The 27,214-nt window shown below is 40.2% G+C and overlaps 2 protein-coding genes across 3 annotated transcripts in view; both read right to left on the bottom strand.

Annotated features, from left to right (window-relative positions):
* cndp2 (carnosine dipeptidase 2) overlaps window positions 1–27,214 on the bottom strand; it is a 365,464-nt gene that overhangs the window by 50,086 nt on the left and 288,164 nt on the right. The window lies entirely within an intron of this gene.
* tshz1 (teashirt zinc finger homeobox 1) overlaps window positions 21,297–27,214 on the bottom strand; it is a 37,874-nt gene continuing 31,956 nt past the window's right edge. Inside the window, exon 3 of one of the 2 annotated variants that reach the window (XM_079878484.1) lies at window positions 21,297–25,948. In XM_079878484.1, coding sequence (XP_079734610.1) covers window positions 22,545–25,948 — 3,404 coding nt within the window. In that variant the 3' untranslated portion in view covers window positions 21,297–22,544. The remainder of the gene's footprint in view (window positions 25,949–27,214) is intronic. The other variant, XM_079878483.1, reaches the window with a different exon arrangement.

Genomic DNA, 27,214 nt, shown 5'->3' with positions numbered 1-27,214 from the left:
TGGGTGAATTGTTCCTTTAAAGATGACATACTAGCGAACTCTGCTGATGTGCCTGAATAATTATTTATATGCATTTCTCCTCATTTTTCTACACACAGTAAGCTTCAACAATTATTATTTTGAGTTACAATGAATTAGGAATCGTTATGTGCTTCACAGTAGGTGCAAACCCTCAGGAGACCACATGCTGAAAAAATCAAAGATAAGACACGTCTTGTAATCGGTCGCCATAGCGTGTTGCAGCTGATACGTCTGTCCCATGAGAATCTCGCGAGGGAGATACATTTGATAGGTTGCGTGATAAAAAAAACAAACCAAAACAACGCTACTTCCCAAGGTTTGTGTCAAGTCCCACTGACTCGTGTTGCTTGGCAAGGCATGCTTTTAGCGGAGATGATTAGGAAGTTTGAAGTGACAGCCACCCGATCTATCTGCTCTTCAACTTTCCTATTTATATAGCCATTCATATTCATGAAGGATGAAGCGCCAGTGCATTTAACGTTATTGCAAAGATGAACTTCACCCTGGCTGGCAGCTGACGGGGAGAGATTACTCTGGCCGACTGACAGTCAAGTGGCAGGCTAGCGTGCTAAATCAGAGTACGGACAGCGTCCATGAAAGCGAGGCTCATCTGCAGACTTGTAAAAACGCCTCTTCACTTCACTTTGGGCATTAAGTGGATTGTTTGCCAGATAATACATCTCATACAGAAGTATACACCCGAGCAGGCCCCTTAAAGTAGCGGAGAGAGACGCGCAGGCCCGATACCCCTTTAATGGGCTTTGCTGCTTGACGTGCACGGTGTACTGCGGTAAAACTTGCGATGATGGTAATGTTCTTACGTGTGTTAAGCTTGAGTGTGTGTGAGAAATGTACTCTTCACAAGCAAGAAGGCAGTTAACCTTTAAACAGATGGATAATTCCAAACAGCACTGTAAAATTAATAGACTCTAAACATTGCCGCTCAAAGCAGCCAGCCATGTCATCCAGAGCATTCATACATCATTCCAAGCAAGCATCTGTCTGTGACAGTTATGGGACGTGTGCTTTTGAGGAATAAAAATTGCTAACGGTGAAAATGTTTATGAATCTCAAGTACATGCCGGGCATACCTGAGTGTGAATAAGGCCATCGTGGCACTGAGCGATGCTCCGTTCATGAAGGCCTAATGGGGAACGCCGGGAAGAACTCTCAAAGCACAGCACATGGATGACTCTGTGGAGAGGGAAGAGGGCGATTCCTTAGCCAGAAATTAAAAAAGGTTCGTATGCATACAAAAATACACTTATGTCACATTGCATTAGATACACATATCAAAACAAGTGGCATCAGCAATCAAGGTTTGCAATTCACTAGAAAGAACCAGCTCATAAGCCTCTTTCGCTCAGGAATCAGACTTCATTGGTCGCTCAATGTTTGTGATTCACTAAAAAGAACAGGTATGTGTCATGTATCGGACTTCGTTTATGCACTAAATTCACAAAATTAGCCTACTGGCATATGGGAATATGACTTCATTAAAAAAAAAGCTTCTTTTTATGAACTGTTTTGATTTAACCCTCTAAAGCACAGCAGTTTTCTTAAGCCCCATGTTCAGTACATGTTTCTTTAAATGATTGCAACCAATTACAATTGTCAAAAAAGTATCAAAGAACAGTCCACTATCAAGGACCATTTGAAAGCAGGACTTTCTTTTCTACAACATGGTCACAGGAGCAGATGGTGTGAGAAGAAGGTAAGATTATTTGCTTTAGTAATCTTATTTAAAATTACATGAAATGTACAGTACATAAAAATAGGTGTGAGTAAGAAGGTTTAGAGATGCCTTTTGTTTGTTTTTTAATTATTATTATGCATGTTTCTTGCCTCATTGTGCAATAAGGGGTACTTTCCAAGGCACAATATAAGCTGTACATATAGTTAAATAAGATTTGTGATTTTGTATGGCTCTCTAAGCATTATCTTATGATATGTGAATTAATCATTTTCTCTATGATTCTTTACCATTGTTGCGCAACGTTGCCTTAGAACGAAAATAATTTTTTGGGTGGGGTCAAAACAATTTTTTTTAGCAATAAAATGTTCCCAAATGAACCAAGAAAATATGTGGAATCACATAAAAAAAATTTATCATGTACTATTAAAATGTGTGCAGTAGGGTTGAATGTGCTATAATTCTTTAAAATAAATGCCACTTGGTTTAATATTTACTGATGCTTCTTTGTGTTTTTAACGAGAGAAAATACTCTCAGCCATGGTCCAAAATTTAGTGCAAATCCTTCCCTTAAAGCTGTTATCGCAGCAAATAGAAATGAATTCCCATGATTTTAAAATGAAACGTTCAACAAGCACACACGGGTGTAGTCTTCGATTGTCCACATTCTTTTGCCCATATAATGGAGTTCAAATTAATAGGATACTGAAAAACATAGCTGGCGACATTGAACATCCACGGAGGAGAATTATCTTAGGCACCATAAACCTTTATGACTATACCGAGCTGATGTGAGCTGCCTAAAGCATCACTTCTATCCCAGCTTGTCCAAGTAAATTCCACTCAGCACCACTAGCGTGACATTAGCCCATTCCCTGTGAAGCTAACTACCGTTTAACAGATGGACTCCATACACTGCGTCAAACACAACCCCGGGCCAATTTAGTAAGTTAAAGTAATCAATGAGCTCCGTTGGCCCAATATGCAGGATTTCCCCATCGGTTCGGCCTTGTCAACCCCACTGCGGTCAGAGCAGGACCCCCAGCTGCCCCAATAAGCCCCTCGGCCTGCCTAATCTTGTTATTACAGCTAAGATAAGGATTAACGCCTCTGCAGGGGAGGCAGCCGCCAATATGACCTCTGATATGCATAATGCATGGATGGACTGATGGATGAGGCCAGTGAAATACCTACAGAGCAGTACAGCTGCATATATTAGCACTGAGCTGGAAAACAGGAATAGTATCTTTGACCTTTGATCGATTGTGCATAGATGCAACTTGAAAGGTAATGTACTGTTCGTAAAAGCAGGACTCTGGTTTCTTGCGAAGACATGACTCAAGTACAATTGAGTTTGATTGTCGGTAATAGAATTATGGATCACTCATGATGGGTCCCAATCGTGCACCGGAGCGGTTGCTTTTCTGCCTCAATTCTCACTGAGCTTCCACCAGGGGGTCAAGGTTTTGTTGGTTAGCCCCTGTTAGCCTCTGTTAGCCCCTTCTGGTAGATATCGTAACTAAACCTCCCTTATGAAAAATACGTTTATTCAAATGTGCTATTATTAGTATGCTTCTTTTAAACTAAAAATAAGATGTTCATTTAAAGAAAACTCACAGCAAGTAGTTTACTGAGTGTATACTTCAAAGTGTACTTTAAAAAAATGTCCTACTAGTAAACTATCAGTATACCTTTAAGTTCACTTGTAGTTTAGTTGCAGTACAAACGAAAAACTTAGTTGTAAACTAGTTGTGTACTCTGTTTACTACTGTTATATTTAAATTATACTAGTTAGTCCCAAGTAGTATTAAAACAGTGCAATTAGAAGTATACTTCTAGTACATAGATATTAGTATACTTAGGCCTACTACATAAAGTATACTTAAAAATACACTTGAATTTTACTTAAGTATACTTAATAAAATGAACTTTCCAGTCAGTAAACTTATGAATGAAGAATGAAGGATACTTATTTTTCATAAGCGCTGTCAGCAAAAAAACATCTTTCCCCATTGATGGCCATTCATAATTTCACATGTATTCTGATGAAAAATGTTGTACAATCTGTCACTCACATGAGATCACAGCAATAGCAAACCACAACGATTTAATCAATTCTCGATTAAATCATGTCCCTCCCTAATTTTTTTCTTGTTTGAGAAGCTGTTTCATTGTATATACATCACAATAAAAAAATAAAAGACTATCACAACGTCTGTATCATACCTACTTTTAATTCATATATACACTAAATATATTATAAAATGTTGCTGTTCTAAAAGTGCTGATGTTTGGTCCAACAGTGTTGATATAATGGTGGATATATTACAGTGACTCATTCTGCATTTTACACCAGTAGGTGGCAACAAGTGACATTTTCTATGAATGAGTCTAAAATAAAATATTCATTCAAAACATTGAGTTATTAAAAAAACAAAACAAGTGAGAGTCAGTAAATCACTAATGTATGCAGTTCCGAATTCAGCAACTGATCTTACAGGAATTAAACAATTGGCTGTTTTTATGAGTGAGACATTGAGTCATTCAATCAGTTAATTCTGAAGGTTTTTTTTTTGGTTTTTTTTAAATCTTCACTATTTAGTTGGTAGAGAAAAATAGCCCAAGTAACTACAACTTTCTTTCTAACTTTCCACGGAACCCTGAGAACTCTCTTCCGGCCCTTGTTTGAAAAACCCTCATATCATTAAAGGGGGGGTACAATGGTGTTTCATGTATTCAGAGTTGTTAACAGTGTTAAAGAGATGGATTCTCATGCTAAACATGGCCAAAGTTTAAAAAATATATATTTTGAACGAATAACGGAGAATTTCTGTGCCGAAAATCTTACTTCCGGGTTGGTACAAGTTTCGGCTGTTTTTTTTCGATCGTGGCTCTAATGACGTAGACGAGAGTGGAACTCCTTATATGAGCATTTCTCTCGGAAAAGCGCGCCCGCGCACACGTAGACCAGAGGAGAGCGAGACCGCGCACATCAACGCGCTTCAACAAGAAATCATCGGTAGCGCTGCATAGGTTTTATAAACAAGACCCAGTTCGACGCCGGATTTGCAGATCGTCTAATGCTTAAGGATGGAGCAGTAACGATAAAGGTTCACGGTCGTGCGTGAGTAAAACTGCTTCAAATGCCTGTGTGTTGTTAGCTATCGGCGCTCCGCCCACACGGCACGCCTCCAGCCGCTCGTTTTTTTTCCGGAAAGACTCGGTACAGCCTATCTTTCTTTTATAAATATAATAAAACTAAAGACTTTTTGGAGATATAGAAGGATGCAATACTACTCTATAGGTACTCATGATAAACATGAGATTGACTGAAACTGAGTGTTTCACCCCCCCTTTAATGTTTTACCAGTTTCCCATTTATTTTCAGAGAGCTCATAACAGTGTGAAATAGACGTTTGTTTTTTGGAGAGCCTTTAAAGTCCGCGTGAACCGGAAGTTGCAAACAACTTTTCTCCAGTGTTGTGATGTATTTCCCAGTGAAAAGGAATATTGAACAGAGGGCAGGGTTTTACTCTAGCGCTCCTCCTCTCCATCTCTCACTCATAGCAGACTAACGGTTTGAGGGGAGTGGTTAAGCGTTTCCCAAACCAAGCCGTCAAACCTACGTCATCAGAGAAGGAACGCCATTCCAGACCGGAAGTAACTTTTCAGACTTTGATTAAAGATTACGACGGCAAACCATTTTTTTCTGTGTATTAACTTGCACGGATGAATTGTTCACCACAAGACTAGTAATATGCGCTAACAAAGTAAATAGGGTCACTTTTGATTTTAGTTGGACTTTAATGTCATAACTCAGGATAGCTCCTAGAGAAGCACTTGGAACTGTGCGTATTTCTTTGTGGTGGCATCAGCCAATCAGCACTGTCATGATGTCACTTTTTTAGCTCAGGTGACAACAACCTGGCAGCAGAACTGAGCAAAGATGGATGGCTTCAAATCGCTTACCGAGCAAGCGCTGTAAAGATGATTGGGAATGCTAATGGTTAGATTTTTATTAACATGGCATTATAGGCTTTCATGGTTCCCATTAACCCCAACTTTAGGATTTCTCATTTAGAGTGGCATTTAAAAAAGTAGCATATTTGAAAACACATGTCAGTTTATAAAAAATAAGGGAAGAAAGAAAAGAATCAGCTGTGGTTGACATTCGAAACTCTGACTTGTCAGATTGTGAACTATGTTCAAGCCATGTTAGAAGAAGAAGCGCACAGGTTTTTTTCCAGAAGGAGAAGCAGAAATAAGGAAGACCACTACAGCTCTCTGGATACATTTCTTCCCCTCTCTGTCTCTCCTTGCCTCCCCCCCCCCACACACCCCAGTGTCCCCTGTTCTCCGTGGACCACTGACAGCATGCCTGCACAGAAATGCGGCGTTACCTTCAAATTATGCAGGAGCGACTCGTGCTCGTCCGTGGGTTGGCTGCACGCCGCTCGACATGTGTCAGAGCCGCCACGTCTCCGCTGAGCTAATGATGCTACACCGGACAGCCCACTGTCCTTCTGAGCGTGCATGTGTGTGAACCCAGACGTGACATCGTCAGTAGAGGCCCTCCATCTGATTAAAACAAAACAAAACCAAACCAAACCAAACCAGAAAAAGCAGGTGGGGAAAAAAAAACACAGCACAGACGCGTGTCAGGTTAAGCTGGGGATGGGGTGGACATACTCGCGTTGTTTGTAAAGGTGGGAAGGTGGATGGTGTGGAACACAGTTTTGAGTGTCTGACTTGCAAGGGTGGGGGACACACTGGACATCTTTTAAGGCAGGACATGTGTAAACTTTTCTGGATTTTGTCCAAAAAAAATAAGAAGAAGAAGACTGGACTGTATACAGGACTTTTTTTTTTAAGTCACCATGAAATCAAAATGGACAATTCTTCTTATTTTTAAATGGAATATCACAGTACTTAAAAATTATTTATCCGTGCACATCATTATTATTAATATTTTTTATTATATGTGCCTTCATAATCATAAGCCAGCACCTGCATTTTTGATAATTTTCACAAAACTCTCATGACCCCAGACTCTTTTGTTGTATGAATCTCTAAACAAACAATACATCAAAAGAAAGAACAGAGAGCATCTGCTTTTAAACAAAACAAACAAAAATGCAGTAGTATTTTATCAACACTTGAATGTAGGTAAGTTTAAATAAAAAAAATCTATATTTTGAACAAAAAGCTGAGAAAATCGTGTTTGTGTCAAAGGATACGTCTGGATCGAATTCAGATAATCAAAACCTAGATGGAGTAGAACGCTTTACAGTCCTATATCTCTCCCTGGGTTTGACATTTCATTCGGTAACGTTGAATTTTGATGATCAGGCAAGCTTTCATGAGCGTAAGCAATGCTGCCATAGTGCCATCGCTTGATTCTGCTTCTTCTTCGCCTGTGTTTTAAACCAGAAATGCTGTACTCTTTCAGAAGATGCGTAATAGCGCCCCCCTACGGTATAAAAGGGAAAACATGGATTAGTGGAAAATTCCGTCAATGGCGGGAAAATTCCTTCAATGGCAGGACAACCTGCCACTCACATGAGTTCTGGAACAGTCAAAGCCGGTGAGTCTGTTGCAACCTTAGTTATGTTTTAATATACAGGATATCTGTGCAATAGACTTCCACATATGATTTTGCTATATAAAATACAAGAATAAGTGGTTAGAGATAACACAACATTTAAACATTACCATAGTTTTAAAACATGTAATATTGAGTTTATACATATAAAAACACAAACCAACACATTCTCACCTGTGAAAGGTTATCCAGTTTCTTCAGGAATTAAAATCTGTGTGTGTGTGTGTGTGTGTGTGTGACGTTAGCCACTACCCACTAGCCACAGTTGGTTACAGTTTACAATTTTCACACATTCTGCTTTGGCTAAAGTAGCTAACAGCTGAAGTTGGACAATAGCCTAACTAACTAAAAGTAACCACTACTAACTTTAAATGTCAAAGCTTTTCCAGCAACAAGCAAATGTTTCTAACAATTAGCTTAGAAATGAGACGGACTAGATGTCATCCTATATTCATGATTCATTTCATTCTAGTGAATTGGTTCGTTTAAACAATTCAATGCACCTAATAAACAAATATTTATAATGATTTATTTTGTTTTATTGTATTTAGTGTAAATTGATCTGTTTAATGCTGTCACCCAAATCGAGTTAATTCAAAATGGCTGTTTAGAGAAAGACAAATAGACCACTACCATTTAGAAGTTTGGGGCCGATAAGCAGTAAAAATACAGTAAAATTTTAAACAGTAAAACAGTAAAAATTATGTCTAATTTTATACAGTAAAACTTTTTTCTATTTTTAATATATTTTAAAATGTAATTTTATCCTGTGATGGTAAAGCTGAATTTTCAGCCGCCATTACTCCTGTCTAATATGCTGATTTTGTGCAGTTGGAAAGTACCTTCGCACATTGAAAACGTAGTAGATATACTTGTTGTACAGTTAATTTTACTAAATCAAAGGTGCAAACATGACAAGTCATTTCAGAAATAGTAGTACCCATCTGTCATTTGTCTTTCATTTGTTGTTGATGAATACTGTGTAAAGTAAAGAGAAGAAACACTTTACACTTTCTGTACCTGTACAGTGCAAAGATAAACAAATGCGTTCAGCCAGTCTAAAGCCTTTGAGAGGAAACTCAGCTGAATCTCAAAAAACAATCACAGAAATGCAACAACAAAGTCAGTTACTTTCTCTCAGCTGCTCGGGCCGTCAGGGAGTAAGAATACACATTTTTCACCAACGAATAATGGCACGGAAGCATATTTGTGCTCATTAATTCACACAGATCTTTCTCGTTCCCTCCCTTCTTTTTCTCACTCACTCGCTGACTTTTCCCTACATCAATTTAATCTGAAATTGCATACAAATCCCACCGCAACATTTGCAGAAGCTTGTGTCTCACAAAGCAGTCTAGCAAAGATTCCAAATTCAATCATTCACTGTTGAGTGAATGGCAAAAAATCACTTCCAGCTGCATATAGACATCTTAGTAGTAGGTAATACATTTTCAAAACTTTTAAATATAAACTCTACAACAGAATGAAACATTCTTCATGAGGGCTTTTCACACATGAGATAGTTAATCCTGGGTCATTCTAAACCCTGGGTAAACTGAATCCTGGGTTATCTTGCTGCACGTTTCACACTGCTCATAATTTACCCGGGGTTAACAATTAATCCTAGGTATTCATAAACTGACGTTTAACATGGTACATTCCTAAACCCTGGATTAACATTCTTATTTGCACATTTGCCGTGCCACTGATTGGATGAACGCAGAATGAGACCTGTTTACGTAAAAGCTCTAGCATTGCGCATCCTCGTATTGCCGACTGAACTATCGCGTTTATACTGAATGGATACTTCGGACTATAAATGTAAGAATGAAACGGTCTCTTCTTCACTCAAATTGTGTGTTTTTCCTTTCAAACGCTGAATTTACTGTTTATATACTGTGTTTATGTGCTGTGTTTCTGTGATTGTCCAAAGCATGTGAATACGAGGTACGCTATTGGTAGTCCAAAGTTAAGCGTCTAGCTTTTAACATTCTAACACTGCATCATTGCATACTGTACAAATTTGGGACCGCAATACGGGGTTAACACTGCAAAAGCGGGGCCAACATAACCCCAGGTAAAAAGCAGTGCTAACCAAGCTTCTAAATTACAAGTGTGAAATGTTCCTTTACCCGGGTTAAAAGCGGTGTGTAAAGCCCAATAATCACTATGATGAATCCAATTTAAAGGTAGGGTAGACAATTTCGGAGTGGCTAGCAATAATTTCGGAGTGACTCCAAAGAAAGCCTCCTCCAACACACATGAGGAGAAAGCCTCCTCCAACACACATGTACACACGCGTACAGCAGAGTCTGCAAAGTGTCACAAGACGAGAGACGGCGTTAAATTACCTCATGTCTCAAAACACATAACATTACAATAATAATGAACGTAAACAACTTACAGAGCTCTTACTTGTACCACCTGACTGCTGCAGATTTATTTCAGCGTCGATACTGTTGACATAGAAATGCATAAATCAGAGTCTGAGGACGTGAACAGCTCCGGGTAGAACGTCACAGGTTGCCATCTTGTAATTGCGGTTAGGAAATGGTGTGAATGCAGCATAAGTTCGTTGTTTTGGTTCAGGAGGAACTGTAAAAGATGACTGCTGTTTGTTTACGGCAACACGATGATGATGTGTGATGTCTGCGCAAGCAGGGTGCACGGAGGTATGGAAATACCTGTGTTAACAGGCAGGTAGGACATCCTTTCATTGCATTTGGACCAAATGCAATGATTGGACTAACTTGTTTGGTCCTGAAACTTCCACAGAAGATATATGCACACGCAGGGACGTCACTAGGATTGGAAGACAGGGGGGGCTTAGCCCCCACGGTATTTGTAACTTGCGTTTATAGAAAATCTTAGTGAATTTGAGTAAAAAACAACTATGTATATGTTTAGCTGTATTTGTCTCTTCAACCCCGTTACCATCTTCAACCCTGTTACCCTAGTCTCAACCCCGTCACACCGTCACACTACCTAACCATAATTTAATGTTTGTTGAACTTAGTCAGAAATGTTCAGAGCAATCATAAGAATACTGATTTTAGTTCAAATTCTGAAGTTAAGCCACATCTTTGATCAAAAATGATAGGGTTGCTGTCACAAAAAGTGCCAATTTCAGGCTTTAGTGTAAATTATGGTGCATGGTACAATTTCTGGTAAGCTACGCTTTTTTTATTATTTCAATTCAATTCAATTATTGTAATTTGATTTAATATTGACTCATTTGGATAAATATTAGGTACTCAAGATAGGCGTTAATTTTTCTCAAGAAAAAAACAACTCACCTAATGCTGTAAACATACAGAGAGCCCTATCAGCTGGTAGTATATTTAAAGTTAAAAATAACTCAAATTAAATAATAACAACAACTTTATTTAATGATATAAGTAAAAAATATAATAGATATGTAATATAGAACACATATTTAGCAAAATACTCTCTAAAGCCCTTTTTTCTTGCCAACTACATGCTATAGCCTATATTATGTTCATTAAATGGCTTTCCTGAGGTAAATGTGACATAATTGTTCTCCAGCTATGTTACTGACCTCTTCACGCTGATAAAAAAAAACACTGATTGATCGATATTATGTATGAGGAATATACATTTCGGTAAGTTGTAGTCTACTACTGTATCTTTCAACAGTGTTCGTGTTTTTTATTATTAGCTAGTAGGCTAGAGATGATCGGTTCACGTGCGCCAGGGATCTGTCGCGTCACATCTACAAGCGCCAAAACGGTATTTATTGTTTGAATTTCGTAATAAAATTGACAGAATCTGAGAGTTGAGATTCTTTTATATCATAAAGTAACCTGCTCTGTCTAAGTCTGTTGGTCTCCGTCACTCCGTGTCCTCTTTGCTTCGCGATTTTTCTGTGCGTGAGTAAATGTAGGCTATATGTGGCGTGAGAGCTTGTGAAAAGTGTCAATTGCCCAGTAGCAGCACGACTCTTTGTACTGTCCAACTTCCGACTTTTCGGCTATTTTTTGTAGATGGATATACATCATTTGTTGCGCCTAAATATGAATGAGGATACGGTTATTGATAAATCGAATTGTTATTGTTGTTCTTATTATCATTTAGGGGGGCTTAGGAACATTTTGGGGTAGCTTCAGCCCCCCTAAAATAGGCCTAACGACGTCCCTGTGCACACGGTTTAATATTTAGACCACTTATATTATTGATTGCTATCAGGATGTGTAGAGAATTTCAACCAGTATAACAAAAAGTGTTTAACAAAACAAATTGCCTACCCTACCTTTAAGGTCTTAATTATGGTATTTTCCCTATTATTTTTCAATATTCCCAATATGAGAGAAAGAAAATGACAAACTCCATTACATAGAATGGGTCATTATAAAATATTTTAAAGGGGTGGTATAATGCCGTTTTCACAAGATGTAAAATAAATCTCTGATGTCCCCAGAGTGTGTATGTGAAGTTTTAGCTCAAAATATCCCACAGATATTTTTATATAGCATGTTAAAATTGTCACTTTTTTGTGACTGTCCCTTAAATGCAAATGAGTTGCTGCTCCCGGCACAGAGGGCAGAGCTACAACAACTTGTGTCCTTTTACCTGACACAGACATGCACTGAAAATTTCAAAAACCTTTAGCCTTTTATGTTCAAAACGGAGTCAGAAAGATGGAGAGACTCAAGAAGAGGTGACAACATGTAGACAACATTTCTGAATAGTTAGATGATGAATTTATGTAGCTTATGTGTAGTTATCTTCTAGTCATTGATTAGCATTCTGTTTTGATAATCTATAAATCGTGTTCTGGGGGTGGGCTTTATGTAAATTTTAGGGTTTGTGATGTCACTAACCCGGGAGGAATGTGTAGTCCCTACCAGCCGTTTGTTGTAGTTCTTAAAAAACAATTTCTTTAAAAGAAAATATCTCCCTTTGCTTTGAACTTTGAGAGTTGTAACTTTGCAGATGTTTATACTCAAACAGCAACATCACACACTAACTAAAGTTAGAAAAGTGAAATAATAATCAACCACCCCTTTAATACAATTTTATATAAATAATTTCAATACAACTAAATACCATTTTCTAAGGTGGTGTCAATATTAACTGAAAATACTTACCTCTTACCTCAAACTATAACCAATAAAGTATAACATTAAAGGGATGGTTCGGAGTAATTTCAACCTAGGGTCCTTTGCACCATGACCTCGAGCCAAACACCCCCCCAGAAGCTTTTTCCCCTTGGTCGAACATTTTTAAAGTTAGAGCTTATTTAGAGATATCAGCCAAATGGCTTAGTGCTAATGGATCCAAGGTTGTATCTCGTAAATTACCCCACTAATAATGCCCGGAATGGTACCAAACTTCTACAGTAGTACAAATAGGTTCTGTACTCATAAAATGAGGCATTGGAAAGTCTGTATGTACATCAGGAGTTTATTTAAATAACACTTGCCTGACGGCTCATGCTACTGCTAACCCGGACGTCGAGATCACTTCCGTGCTTTGGGAAAAGCCTGTAAAAGTACATTGCAAAACTCACAAGTGTAAGGGAAAAGCTAGTGAATTTAACACTCCATAGAAATTAATTTTTTCCGAAGTGCTGACAACTTAGTGTTAAAGGTCCCATATTGTACAGCTTTCTGAAGTTTTATTTTAGGTTTTGATGTCCTTAAGAATATATATTTGAGGTATAAGTACCAAAAACCATCTCAGTATACACTGCTCAAAAAAATAAAGGGAACACTTTTTAATCAAAGAATAGCATCAAGTCAGTTAAACTCCTGGGATATTGATCTGGTCAGTTAAGTAACAGAGGGGGTTGGTAATCAGTTTCAGCTGCTTTAGTGTTAATGACATTAACAGCAGGTGCTCTAGATGGGCAACAGTGAGACAACCCCCAAAACAGGAATGGTTTTACAGGTGGAGGCCACTGACATTTTTTCCCTACTCATCTTTTCGGACTGTTTTTCACCAGTTTTGCATTTGGCTAGGGTCAGTGTCACTACTGGTAGCATGAGGCGATACCTGGACCCTACAGAGGTTGCGCAGGCAGTCCAGCTCCTTCAGGATGGCTCATCAATACGTGCCATTGCCAGAAGGTTTGCTGTGTCTCCCAGCACAGTCTCAAGAGCATGGAGGAGATTCCAGGAAGACAGATAGCTACTCTAGGAGAGCTGGACAGGGCCGTAGAAGGTCCTTAACCCATCAGCAGGACCGGTATCTGCTCCTTTGTGCGAGGAGGAACATGATGAGCACTGCCAGAGCCCTACAAAATGACCTCCAGCAGGCCACTGGTGTGAATGTCTCTGACCAAACAATCAGAAACAGACTTCATGAGGGTGGCCTGAGGGCCCGACGTCCTCTAGTGGGCCCTGTGCTCACTGCCCAGCACCAGGGAGCTCGATTGGCATTTCCCATTGAACACCAGAATTGGCAGGTCCGCCACTGGTGCCCTGTGGTTTTCACAAATGAGAGCAGGTTCACCCTGAGCACGTGACAGACAGGAAAGGGTCTGGAGAAGCCGTGGAGAATGTTATGCTACCTGTAACATCGTTCAGCATGACCGGTTTGGTGGTGGGTCAGTGATGGTCTGGGAGGCATATCCATGGAGGGACGCACAGACCTCTGCAGGCTAGACAATGGCACCCTGACTGCCATTAGGTATCGGGATGAAATCCTTGGATCCATTGTCAGACCCTATGCTGGTGCAGTGTGTCCTGGGTTCCTCCTGGTGCACAACAATGCCCGGCCTCATGTGGTGAGAGCATGCAGGCAGTTCCTGGAGGATGAAGGAATGATACCATTGAAGGGCCACCACGCTCACCTGACCTACATCCAATAGAACACCTCTGGGACATTGTGTTTCGGTCCATCTGACATCACCTGGTTGCACCTCAGACTGTCCAGGAGCTCAGTGATGCACTGGTCCAGATCTGGGAGGAAATACCCCAGGACACCATCCGTCGTCTCATTAGGAGCATGCCCCGACGTTGTCAGGCATGCATACAAGCACGTGGGGGCCATACAAACTACTGAGTACCATTTTTGAGTTGCTGCAATGAAATTTCAGCAAAATTGACAAGCCTGCTGCATCATTTTTTCACTTAGATTTCCGGGGTGTCTTTGAATTCAATCCTCTGTAGGCTGATCATTTTCATTTCCATCAAACGATGTGGCATCCTTTCGTTCATAACACATTACCCAGTCCATATTAGTATAGATATCCAGCATGATATTTTTCCCCATTGAGATCTGATGTGTTTTCAAAGTGTTCCTTTAATTTTTTTGAGCAGTGTATATTTACAGCTCCTTTCTCAGGAGCTCTGCCAAGAACAGGTCGATTTTGGCCTGTCTACTTAATATTCATGAGCCTCTCTTCTGATTGGCCTGTTGTTTTCTGAGTGACCCATCATTGGTGGGGGTGGGACTGAAGGCAGTGACTGAGTAGTTCTGACATCACATTTACGGAAGTCACAATGGCTCGTGAAAAGGCACATCTACTTTATGCAGGCTGTGTGCATTTTGTCTGTGGATTGACTGTTTTGAAATTTATATGGTAGTTACATAGCCCCTAGACCTCTGTTATCATGAAAAAAGCCAGGAAATTTCAGTTTTGACAATATGGGACCTTTAACTAATAATTGTTGCAAACTGGTTCTACCAACAAAATATTAGTGCATTCCTGAAACTGGGCGTCGTTACACTACATCCTTATGCATCGCTTTCTGCCAGGATATTTATGGGCTTTTCCCAAATCACGGAAGTGACATCGACGCCCGGGTTAGCGGTAGTATGAGCCATCAGGCAAGTGTTATTTAAATAAACTCCTGATGTACTTACAAGCTTTCCAATGCCTCGTTTTATGAGTACAGAACCTATTTGTACTACTGTATAAGTTTGGTACCATTCCGGGCATTATTAGTGGGGTAATTTACGAGATACAACCTTGGATCCATTAGCGCCTGCACTAAGTCATTCGGCTGATATCTCTAAACAAACTCTAACTTTAATAATGTTCGACCAAGGGGAAAAAAAAGCTTCTGGGGGGGTGTTTGGCTCGAGGTCATGGTGCAAAGGACCCTAGGTTGAAATTACTCCGAACCATCCCTTTAAATAAATATACTTTTTCAACAATAAAGGTGTAGGAAAGCAGAATTTGAACAGCATTTTCTTACTCTGAACATTGAGAAATAATTGAAAAACAAAAAACACCCATACAAGTATGTATTTATCCTATGTAAAAGTAATAAAAGTGATGAAGGGGACAAGGGCCACTTGACAAATGTGAAAAAAAAGCTAAATTATTTTATACTGTTTTTACGTAGAACTATGCAACCCAGACTATGGCTGTATTTACAATTCCGATGTTTTCCTCCCATCTGGCACAGATCGGATATGACCGGTGGTGTAAAGTATTGGAGTAAATGTAATTCATTACTGTACTTAAGTATCTTTTTGGCTACTTTGTAGTTTTACTGAGTATCAAATATGTTGGCAACTTGACTACATTTTTGAAGAAGTAAATGTACTTTTTACTCCAATACATTTGTGATCAGTAATGCAATTACACATTACATTCTGCATGGCACCTAACTTTTTCTGCAGCAGTTTGTTTCTGCTATAAAGAAGCAATATAGCCATCTAAAGGCATTGAAGGTACTATATCTTGTGTATTTTGCCTTTATTCACCCAAACTTGTCAACAAGGCTACTTTACATGAATTGCGAGTGCATTACCAGGTAGTTTCTGAATTGCAGGTGTTTGATTTAGGAGATGAGGTCATGACTGCAGCCGGTGATGAGGCCGAAACCAACACATCCAGTGCAAGTAGACTTTGACTAGTTCATTTTAACATTATTTTATTTATCCACTATTTTGATGAGACCTTTTTGAAGGATATTGGTTTACTTATGGCCTTTTTGTGCACTTGAGCTTAACTGAGACTTGAGAGTTTGTAGACATTTAAGAGTCTGTTGTGTTGACCTTTATTTATAATTTAATATATTAATATTTAGGTGTTCAGTTTTATTTAGATTTTAGAAAATAAACATGATTTCTCACATTACAAATCAATTGTTTCTTATTTTCACTGGCATGTCTTTTAGGTGTCCTAGGTCTTCCCCGGGGTCTCCTCCCGGTGGGACGTGCGTCCAGGAGGCATCCAGAACAGATGCCCGAGCCACCTCAGCTGACTCCTCTCGATGTGGAGGAGCAGCGGCTCTACTCTGAGCTCCTCCCGAGTGACCGAGCTTCTCACCCTATCTCTAAGGAATCGCCCAGCCACTCTGCAGAGAAAGCTCATTTGAGCCACCCGTATCTGGGATCTTGTCCTTTCGGTCATGACCCACAGACCATAATCGAGAGCTTCGCTTTGCGGCTCAGCTCCTTGTTCACCACGACAGACCGGTTCATCGACCGCATTACTGCTGAAGCTGCACCGATCCATCTGTCGATCTCCCGTTCCATCCTTCCCTCACTCGTGAACAAGACCCCAAGATACTTGAACTCCTCCACTTGAGGCAGGAACTCTCCACCAACCTGAAGTGGGCAAGCCACCCTTTTCCGACTGAGAACCTTGGCCTCGGACTTGGAGGTGCTGATTCTCATTTCAGCCGCTTCAAACTCGGTTGCAAATCGTCCCAGTGCATGCTGAAGATCCTGGTCTGATGAGGCCAACATGACAACATCATCCGCAAAAAGCAGAGACGAAATCGTGTGGTCCCCAAACCAGACACCCTCTGGTCCCTGGCTGCACCTAGAACTTCTGTCCATAAAAATCATGAACAGAACTGGTGACAAAGGCCAAAATACTTAAGTAAAATTCTTGGTATCTGATTTTAACAGTACTTAAGTCGTATTGGAATTGGTGACTTGTAACTTGTAAAGGAGTCATTTTTGCTGTAAGGTATCTGTACTTTTACTCAAGAATGGTTTTCAGGATTTCTTTACACCTCTGGATTTGACCCACGAACGTGTAAGCAGGAAAAAAAGCACATGGATTCCGATATTCTCAGATCTGTTTCAGCCCTCATTCATATGTGGAAATAAATCTGATATGAATCGGATACATGCATTTGTATCTGCCATGTAAGATCGGACAGATCGGATAATCCCGTCAATCTGAGTCGTACGTGATTGAAAAAGAGATAGTGGCAAATGACATCAACTCAGGTGGACACCGACCGCGATCACATGACTTTTTTAAACGGCCCAATGGAGGACGAAGGCTCAACCCAATGTTGAGCTTACCTTTAAAGATGGTGCGGAAAGCTGATCGGCGTCCATTGCAAATAGTGCCGTTTTTACTTCCTTTTCGGCCTAAGCTTGTCGGGTCAGTATGTCTACCTTTGTTTGTTTTGCTATGCGTATAGTGTAAATGCAGATATTGGATAGGGGTCACTTTTAAAAGAAGATGCAAGCTGGTCAAAAAAAAAAATCGGATGGTCAACAAATAGGAATTGGGCATCAAGACCTGCAGTGTAAAAGAGGCCTTAATGAATTTTTTTTTTTTTTTTTATCTAAATGTCTTTTCTCAGGTATCCAGTGTTTCATCTACAGTTTGCATGTGTAGAAAGTGTGTGTCTGAATAAGCTGAACTTATTCTTCTTCCCATCATACCCAACTTGCCGTATCCTGTGCAACATTGGACTTGACTCTCTTAACCTCTACATAAAGAAGCCAGAGAACTTGTGGGCGGGTTTCGGCTTGGATTACGGTGCCACCTCCCACCGCTTTGCATTCGAATGCAATACAGCGACTGAGCGGATTGGGCTGAAATGTAGCTGGTCGTCTTTGCTCTGCGTGAGTGATGAGCAGTAGAATAGACAGGCTGTCACAGCACACCTGTAGGCCTGGCAGCCGAGTCCATCACCGGGCTGAGCCTTCACAGAGATTAAAAACACTGCATCCATTAGGCCCTGTGTCAGCCGTCATTATTCTATAAAGAAGCGATTTTGTCACATCTCCATTCTTCAGGCCGCTATCCACACGCAGATGAATAAGCAGGACGTTCCATCTCCAAACACGGCTCACTTTTGACAGGAACACAACCATTTGTGATGCCGTCTCCCCAACACTTCACACATCCGTTGGGAAGGAAGCATCAAATAAGTCTTAATGCAATGATCCCGCAGTCCATCACCTGATGGGACTCAAAGTTTTCCAGCCATATTTATTCTCGGAAATGTACGTTTTGTCCTAGAGCTGCCAATCAAACGGCTCACAATTTATTCTGCCATGTGCATTTATCTGACAGCCCTTTGTTTTCTACAGCGTTCAACTGTGATTCAATTTTACACAATTCCGCCTTGTAGTTTGACAGCTGTCGTTTGACAGGAACACAGGCCTCATTGCGGACAGCTTAAGAATAACAAATTCAGTCTGGAAATAGTCAGCGCACAGGGTGTCAAATGAGTTTTTAAAGGCTTAAAACGTTTAAAATTGATGGAGGAACACTTTAAGGTGTCACTGTTGGTGCATTTCAAACTGCATGTGTTTTTAAAGTTGTGTATTTGACTCAAGGAAGCCAGGCTTTGGGGTGAAGGTGAACGCAATAATGAAAATTCTGTCGTCATTTATTCGCTCTCATGTCGTCTGTTTCATGTTTCATCTGTAGAAGACAAAAGAAGCCGTTTAGCAGAAGGGGTTTTAAAATGAATGGTGACAGTGACCAAAAATTACAAAAAGCACCAGCGGGAACATTCTACTTAATATCTCCTTTTTTTTTCTATAGAGACTGAATGTCATATGGATTTGGAATGACATGGCGAGTAAATGATGCCCTTTTTTTTTTTTTTAAAGATACCCATGAATGTTTTTGGCCAAACAAACTGTCCATTAGGATGAATGTTGGCTTGGTTGAAAGTCTTCTTTTTCCATTTTATATTCAAAAATACTGTCATTCACAGACCACAATGTGTCATTTTCCAGATTTTATTATTTTCAATCTTATTCCTTTCAGAAGAAAGTGTGCAATTTTGATAGGGAACGTTTAAATTACCTTGATGTCTCGCCGCTTTGCCTTTTGAAAACGACAAATTGTAACCAGTTAAAATTCATCATTGTCCCACTCTCAATGAATTCTTTTGTGTGGCATCATATTTATGCTTCACCGTCTGTCTGTGAGAAAGAAACAGACTGAGATTATTTATTTCCTGTTTGTTTGAAGTGAAATAACAAAACATGTGACGAGGTTAAGCTGATGAATTCACAGTGACGAGTTGCATCAGTGATGACACTGATGTTTGACGTGCAAAAACGTTCAAAATTCTGTTCTCCTTCAACCCTTCATCCTGTTTCGATATGAAACATCTTAGTATTTTAGACTGGTGACAGCGCAAATGAAAGTGGAGATCTGTTTTGACGTCTAAAAACAACATATTTGTTTGATTAATCAATCATTTTTGTTTATTAATCAATAATCACCTTTGTCAATGGACTCAGGAATTGAATTCCAAATGCATTCTTTCACAAACAGAAATGTACTGCTATCATGATTCATAGAAAGAAAGTACTTGCCAGCAACATGTACAAACAGATAAAACATGAAAACAATGTTTGCCACTTCTTGCACACAAAGTTGCAGGGCATTCAAAACCTTATGTCTTCAACATTGTCTCACCTTTGTGTTTGCACTTTAATTCAACTGGAGCTTTAAGACACAAATGTACGCTTTGAGGCCTTTTGTTTCTCATAACGTGAAATCTGCGCATAGGTAGCAAGTCAATTCTTTGAGAGAGTCCTGGCACAACCCCTTTATCTTCATGTGCGTCAGGACCCCAGATGTGGAAGGAAATGGAAGGCTTAATTTTATAATACACTTAAATCTGCTCCATACTCAAAAGGTTTGATTTCAATAACAATAATGCTTTCAGACTATTGTATTGAGGATATTTCAAGATGTGGAAAAGTTATGCCAGCCAAAGCCATGACTCGAATAAATGAATAGTTTTAAATCTACTCCAGAACATACTCAATGCCTAAACCTGCTTCCTTAATGTGTAAAAAATAATTTGTCTGGATGACAAATTTGACTATTTATACAAAAGTAGTAGGATACTCTTGGATTTACATGGCTTAATATTTCTGATAGTTTGCACAGATATGCTGCATTCCGAATAAAAGTGAAAACGAATTACAGTAATTGAGGAAAGCAAAACTAGCAGATGGAGGCTCAGAATATTCAGTATGGGACTACTGGGAAATCAAAACATGCCAATTTGAGTGAGAGGATACTCTCAAATAGGGCAACTAACAAGGGGTTTGATACTGCAACTCCCCAAAGCGGCTTCAAATGGAGATTGAGATTATTGTGCAAACACTGCATATTTCAGTCCTTTCCCCTTCTTGTTTCGTTTCCCCTCAAGCCCCCTGTGTCCACACGTATAATCACTCAGTAATTGAGCTGAAAAGAGTAAATCTTTGATTCCCACTAGAAATTGGGCATTTATTTCTAAGTCTGAAAACCCCGTGAAATGCTTGGAGAGTGCTTGTGTGAACAGGAAAAAATGCAAATCTGCTTAAACTGTGTCTATCTGCCGATGTTTCACTCCGCTCTGCAGGTACTCACAATGTCGCAGTTGTCATGATTGCTATAATTTACATAGAATACGTACAGGGACTGCACTAAGATCCTCTGGGGAAAAAAAAGAGAGGAAGAGCTGGATCAATGCTACAGAATCAGTCCTGAGAAGCCAGATATGCAGGCTTTACGGGAAAAGCGTTAAATCCACAAGTTCTTTGCCCATTTTGGCTCCAGTGAGAGTTTCCTGTTTACTGGCAGGTTTTGTGTCTGGAAACATCTCTCATTTACATACAGCACAGAAAAGGTGCTGCATTCAAAGAATAACAAAAGCAAACACGGACAATGAACTTCAGAATATTTCAACTCTGAAGAAAGCTAAAAAAATAAAAAAAAAGTCCACAAGGTGGACTTCATTTCAAGTTAATTGCTGATTGTAGGAAAAGAGAAAAACACACGAATGACCAAATGGAGAACAACATTAATCAAGAAATGCTTCAGTTTTTATTTTACAATTAAGGGACAAAAACATTTTTTTTCTTTTTTAATTAAGGGAATTGATGGGACTTTTCACAATGGCATGATAAAACATTGAAATGTACTGTATTTCATGTTTTGCATTGCTTGGTTCCCTCTTATACACCATGCATCAACAGCGATGCAACTCCTTCAGTCAATTCATATTTACCACATCAGAGAACTTAGTTCAACTAAAGGATGAATCGTGGTTCTACAGCACATATACTGCATATACATCTCTGTACATATTATTTCCTTTTTGTTTACTATATATAAAATGACAATATAAAAGAATGCACACCATACAAACAATGTTGAGCTGCGGCAATTGGCAAGATATGATGATGGAAATTTACACATCTTCGCTGATCATTTAAATATATGTGCTGTATATAAGATTTCAATTAAGTCTTTACAGGTTGAAACCAAAGCGAAACCATAGAAAGAGAAATAGTGGTACCAAAGCATACGTTTCAAATTGCTACTGTATAAAATGATACTTAACAAAAAAACGAAAAAAAAAAAAAAACGAAAAGATTATTAAAAACCAAGAAATGCCTTTGAAAAACCAAAGTTTATAATCATAGGCAGCCTGTCAAAATCTTCAATATCCTTCAAGGTTTAGAAGACTCAACAAAATCTACAATTCATTGTTTTCACTTCAAAGGGTTGCAGTTTGATTTATGTCAAGCCAATATCTGAAAATCTGAGCTCAAATTAACAAAATAGCTCTGTCTCATTTTATACATATTCTCATAACATTCAACACCACAGAGTGCTTTAATGAAGTCAGTCTTTTTTAATGTATAGTAAGTGTACAACGCGACTCATTCTATTCAGAAGTTCTTTTGCCATTTTGTTTTAGACCATGCCCATGGATACCATGTTTGTTTCATTCCCAATTCAACAGAGTACAAATTGTAAATTCTGTTTGAATATGAAGTCACTCAGAGATAAAATAAAGTTAAAAAAACATGCACATAACCGACACATATCAGATAAATACAGTACAAAGCAAGAGATAGAAATCAAGAGACTGAAAAACGAGGGAAAAAAACAAAATAGACCATGGTCCAATCAGGCAGTTTCACGACAGAATTTGGACTGATTTTGAAGGCTCAGTTCAGGCGCAGTGCAGTACAGTGATGTAGTGCAATGATTCTCAATCCAGTCACTTCACTGCCACCAGCCTGCTTTCCTTAGGCTTTTTCTAACTTTTCCAGCTCAGTAACAAAGATCAGATGGTCCTCCGGTGACTTTCCGTGCGTTTTGCTGAGGTGCAGTTTCACTGCGTGCTTGCTGACAAAAGTCCTATTGCACAGTTTGCACTGAAATATGGAATTAGAGTCCTCCTCAGTTAAGCCAAGGGCACTGAATGTCTTGTCTGTGATCATTTTTGTGACTGCTTGCTGGTCTCTTATGAGGTCTATTGATAATTTTGAGAGGTCTTTCAAGCTAAAGCCCAAGTGGGACTCTAAGTGGTTAATGTATGCGGAGGGAGTTCTGAACTGGGAGGCACAGTCACTACACAGGAACAGTGGCTGGCCTGAGTCTATGTTCTTCAGAAACTTGGTTCCACCTGTCCGCCTGAGTTGGTACTTGACGTTTGCCAACCAGTGGGAGATGGTGGTCATGGAGAGACCTGTAAACTTACAAATATGTACACGCTCCTGAGGACCTAGGTCTGTAATGATGTACTTTCCATCAGGGGTTTCTCGAAGGCTGGACGCAAACTGAGCCTGAAGAATCAACAGATGCTGAGGGTTCCAGTTTGATTGCCTGCCTTTTCTCTTCTGAATGGGTGAAAGATCCTCCAGCCCATCCTCAAAAGCACAGCCATCTGCATCGGACTTTTCGGATATAGAGGAAGGGGTTGACGACTTTGGCGTCAGGCGACCCGTGAGGTTCTTCACCATGTCAGAGATGTCCATTAGAGCATTCTCCCGAAGAGGAGATGAGACTGATTCAGTCAACGTTGACAAGATGGGTCGGGTGCTGTTTGTGATGCTGCTGTTGCTGTTGCTGATAACAGTGGATGAACAATTGTTTGTGGGCCCATTGCCACTTTTGGACTTCGTCAAGTCCATGGGTTGATCATCATTATTGTCATAATATCTGTTGATGGACTCGACTTGCTTGACCTGAGCTGGATTGTACATGGGCTTTTCCATCATGTTGTTGCTGATCTTGTACAGCATTGCTAGTGGGTCCAGGAGTGGACTGACCGTTTTGGAGGCCTTACCCAAATGAGTGTTCATGATAGACTGCAATGCACTAAGAGGGTTGACTAAAGGCTGTTCTGGTGAGTGGTCAGTGATGATTCCTAAATTATCGCAACCATTGCTGACTTGTGTTTTGAGGACATCCGTTCCGTTCTTTACAAGATTATCTGCATGGCTTTCCTTGTATTCTCCTTCCCGAACCAGAACGTGGTCTAGGTCTTTATCTACCATTCCATTCTTTGTTGGCTTGCTAAGGTCACCTGATCTTGGCAGGTCCTCTGATCTTGGCAGGTCCTTTCGGTCTTTGAGGACCGGAGAGGGTAATTCAGCAGTGAGATGTTTGGAAACACGTTCAATTGATTTTTCATCCCGGTCTTTCTTTGAAGGGATTTTTCCTGTTACTTTCTCCACTAACTCTTCCATTGCTAGGACGTTGCTTTTATGGTTTGGAGGTGGTGATGGGCTGCTTGGAGAATGGATTAGAGTGCTGGAGTCAGAGGTCAAAGATTTCAAGCTGCTGGCATTGAATGTTGGTTGAATCTGGACACTCTGGACAGCGGGTATAGATGATTTCAAAGACCCTTGGAGCTGGTAAGCGGCATGAATGCTGGGATATCCACCCCAAGTGGGCGTACCGGTCTGAGCCTTACTGATTGCACTGGAGACTGTATTTTCTAATGACTTGAGAATATCTAGTCCACCTTTAGGAGACTCTTCAAGATCCTCTTCTCTTAGATATTTGTAATGGCTGTGTTTTTCCGTTTTTTCCACTTTCTCAACAGGATCCTCTTTCTCTTGCTTGATTTTTTTCTCCTCAGGTTCCTCCCATTTGTCCTCTTCCAGCTCCTTTCTTTCATCCATGGTGGATGGGTGTATTGGTGAATCAGGGTGGGACTTGATAGTGGGAGCTGGTAGACGTGTTGTTGTGGGTGGAAGAGGAATGGATTGGATTTTCTCTTCCACCACAGGATCAAACACCAATTGTTTTCCTTTTTTAGAGGCGGAGTTTGTGACTTTGAGAAAATGTCCGGTCACCATCATATGGGCTGTCAACTGTTGCAAGGTGTCATGGGAACTCCCGCACTCCATACACTTAAGAATTTGAGCTTTTCGGGCCTCAAACTGCCAGGTATAACTTGCACCGTTTTGGTAGCCATAACGGTTATTAGCTGTGACATATGGGTTGGAAATCTTCTGATCTTTGGTGGGCGCAGTCTCTGCCAATGGAATGCCAGGCGTGCTGGAGATTGACTCAGGTGAGCAAGGAGACAACAGGTCTTGGAACGCTCTCTTTTTGGTGGAGTGGACCAGCTTTGAGGCAAGAGCTGGCATTGGTTCTTTGAGAGGCACTTTCTGGTAATGTTTAGTTTTGATCATGTGGACACTCAAGTCCTGTAGGGATTCAAACGAGTGGCCACAATACATGCATTTCAGAACTTTCTGAGCATCTTCTTTGCCCTCCATCTCCATTAAGGATCGCTTCCGTGGCTTGGACCATTTCTTGCCCCTGTCCTCCTCTTTGTCCTTGTTATCATCACGGTAATGGCCTGTTTCATTCATGTGCACTGTGAGACCTACAAGCGTGTCGTAGGCTGCACTACAGTCCTTGCATCTAAACTTGCTGGCACCCGTAAACACAGGCCCGTACAGCTTATTGTTTTGCCGGTACAGCTGCACTGTGCTGAAGAGACTTGGTTCAGGCATGAGGTGGTAGGGTGTATGCTGTAAGGTTTTAGCAAGTGCTGCTTGATGCCAGTCATATGCAACACCCCCACTGTTAGCACCGTTGATGTTTCCATTGTTGGCATTGTTTAATGTGGTGGCTTTTGTAGAATTGCTGCTCGGCGTCACATTTGTCTTTGTGCTAGCACTAGCATTGCTGCTGCTGCTAGCTCCGCTGCTTGTAATATTACTTGCATGGCTGTTCACAATGCTGTTGTTCCCCTTGTGGCTGCTTGGGGTACTGTTAGTGCTACTAGCACTAACCTGCTTGCTTTTCATAATGTCCTTTGTAATACTCGACCAGGAAGCATCTGAAATCAGGTTTGCATAGACGGCTTTCATCTGCGCCAGGCTGTCCTGCAATGATAGTCCGGCATCTGTCTCCAAGTCTTCAACCTCCTCTTTATCCTGGCCCTCTTTGGAGGAGGTGCTTTTGAAGTCAGCCAGGTGATCACTGGTGTCGCTGAGGGGCGAGGCGTACCCTGCATCTGGGTTGGTGCCATTGCTGAGTGGAGAATTCTGGTAGCTTAGCTGTTCACGCCCATCATCTTCTTCATTGCACAGGTACTCTGCGTCCTGACCGTCTAAGGAGAGCCCGTCGTCCTGCAGGTGCTCCTCATCGATCTTAGCTGCCTTAAGCTCGTCTTCCGGCACATAGGCTGAGAAAACAAAAGAAGGGGGGAGGGGAGAGATGATGAGTCAAGAGCCCCCAAAATGTGCATCTTTAACATGGATTGTTGAATAAGTAAATTCACTTTTACATTTTAGTTGCTTCAAATGAAATAGGTGTGGGAAAATGTATCATTGCATGTGCACGTGTGTGTGTGTGTGTGTGTGCATGCTTACATGATGAACTTAAAGAGATTTTTTTTGTCAATAGTCCTGGCAGAGGACGCAGGTTTGCAATTATAAAGTGGCAAACATCCATATCTTGACTATGATAGATAGCCCCCTTCACTGCTGAGACTAACAAAGCTATCCTGTGTAACAGCTCAGCAAGGGTAAAGAGGGCAGAGGAGAGTCCTCTAAAGAAAAAATTAGTTATCTAAAAAAAAAACAAATCTTTAAAACAGAATAACATACTGAAAAGAAACATGGTAATATCATGGATTTATGCATGGAATTAAAAACTGTACTCCATTATGAATATTGTAATGAAAGCAAATTATATAATTTCAAATTGTAAAAAAGACATCCATTTACATCCAATACTACAAAATTACCCCAAACCCCACCCCTTTGTTTACAAAAATGTCATTCTTAAATATTAACCCCATTTAGACTACTCTCTCTTGCTCTTTCTTGTCCTCCTTTCCCCTGTAGTTAGAGGGCACAGACTATGTGTGACATTGATCCAGTTCTCTAATGCACTAGCCAAGCTAGACTCCTCTGAGTGTGAGATTGCGTCTAAGTTATTGCCAGGGATGCAGCGCGGGGTGCAGCTTGCCTCAATGCTGTTGGCAGAGGCGATGGAAGTTCTCGCAGCGAGTCATGCTAAAATGCAAGTGGAAATGGCATGTCATGTTGTCATGGTCCATGCTGTACTAACTCTCAGGGAGTCAAGAGTGTGTGCAGCCACAGGGGAAAAAGAGAGAGTGAAATAAAAGACAAGAGGATACATAACCATCTTTAGTGCACCTTCCTTCTAGTGATAAATATATTATATTTCAGCAATATTTTAGCATTGACTGATAACCATGTCTGCATGGGTGATTAGCAGGATTAGTTTTTGTGTTAGTTTCAATTTTGTTAAGATTTTTTGTTTGCAAATGTTAAATATTAAAAATAAGTGTTTAATTAGAGCAATTTTGAGTCCAATTTATGTTGTAGGTAATGAAGCAAAAAATAATGCCTAAATAACTGCTTGAAATGTGCATTTAAGAGATAGTTCATCCAAAAATAAATTCTTTAAAAAGCATCTACAT

The sequence above is a fragment of the Squalius cephalus genome (assembly GCF_949319135.1).
Source record: "Squalius cephalus genome assembly, chromosome: 8".
NCBI classification, from domain to species: domain Eukaryota; kingdom Metazoa; phylum Chordata; class Actinopteri; order Cypriniformes; family Leuciscidae; genus Squalius; species Squalius cephalus.
Note: the sequence above shows the minus strand (reverse complement) of the source record. Positions and strands in the feature narration are given on the sequence as shown.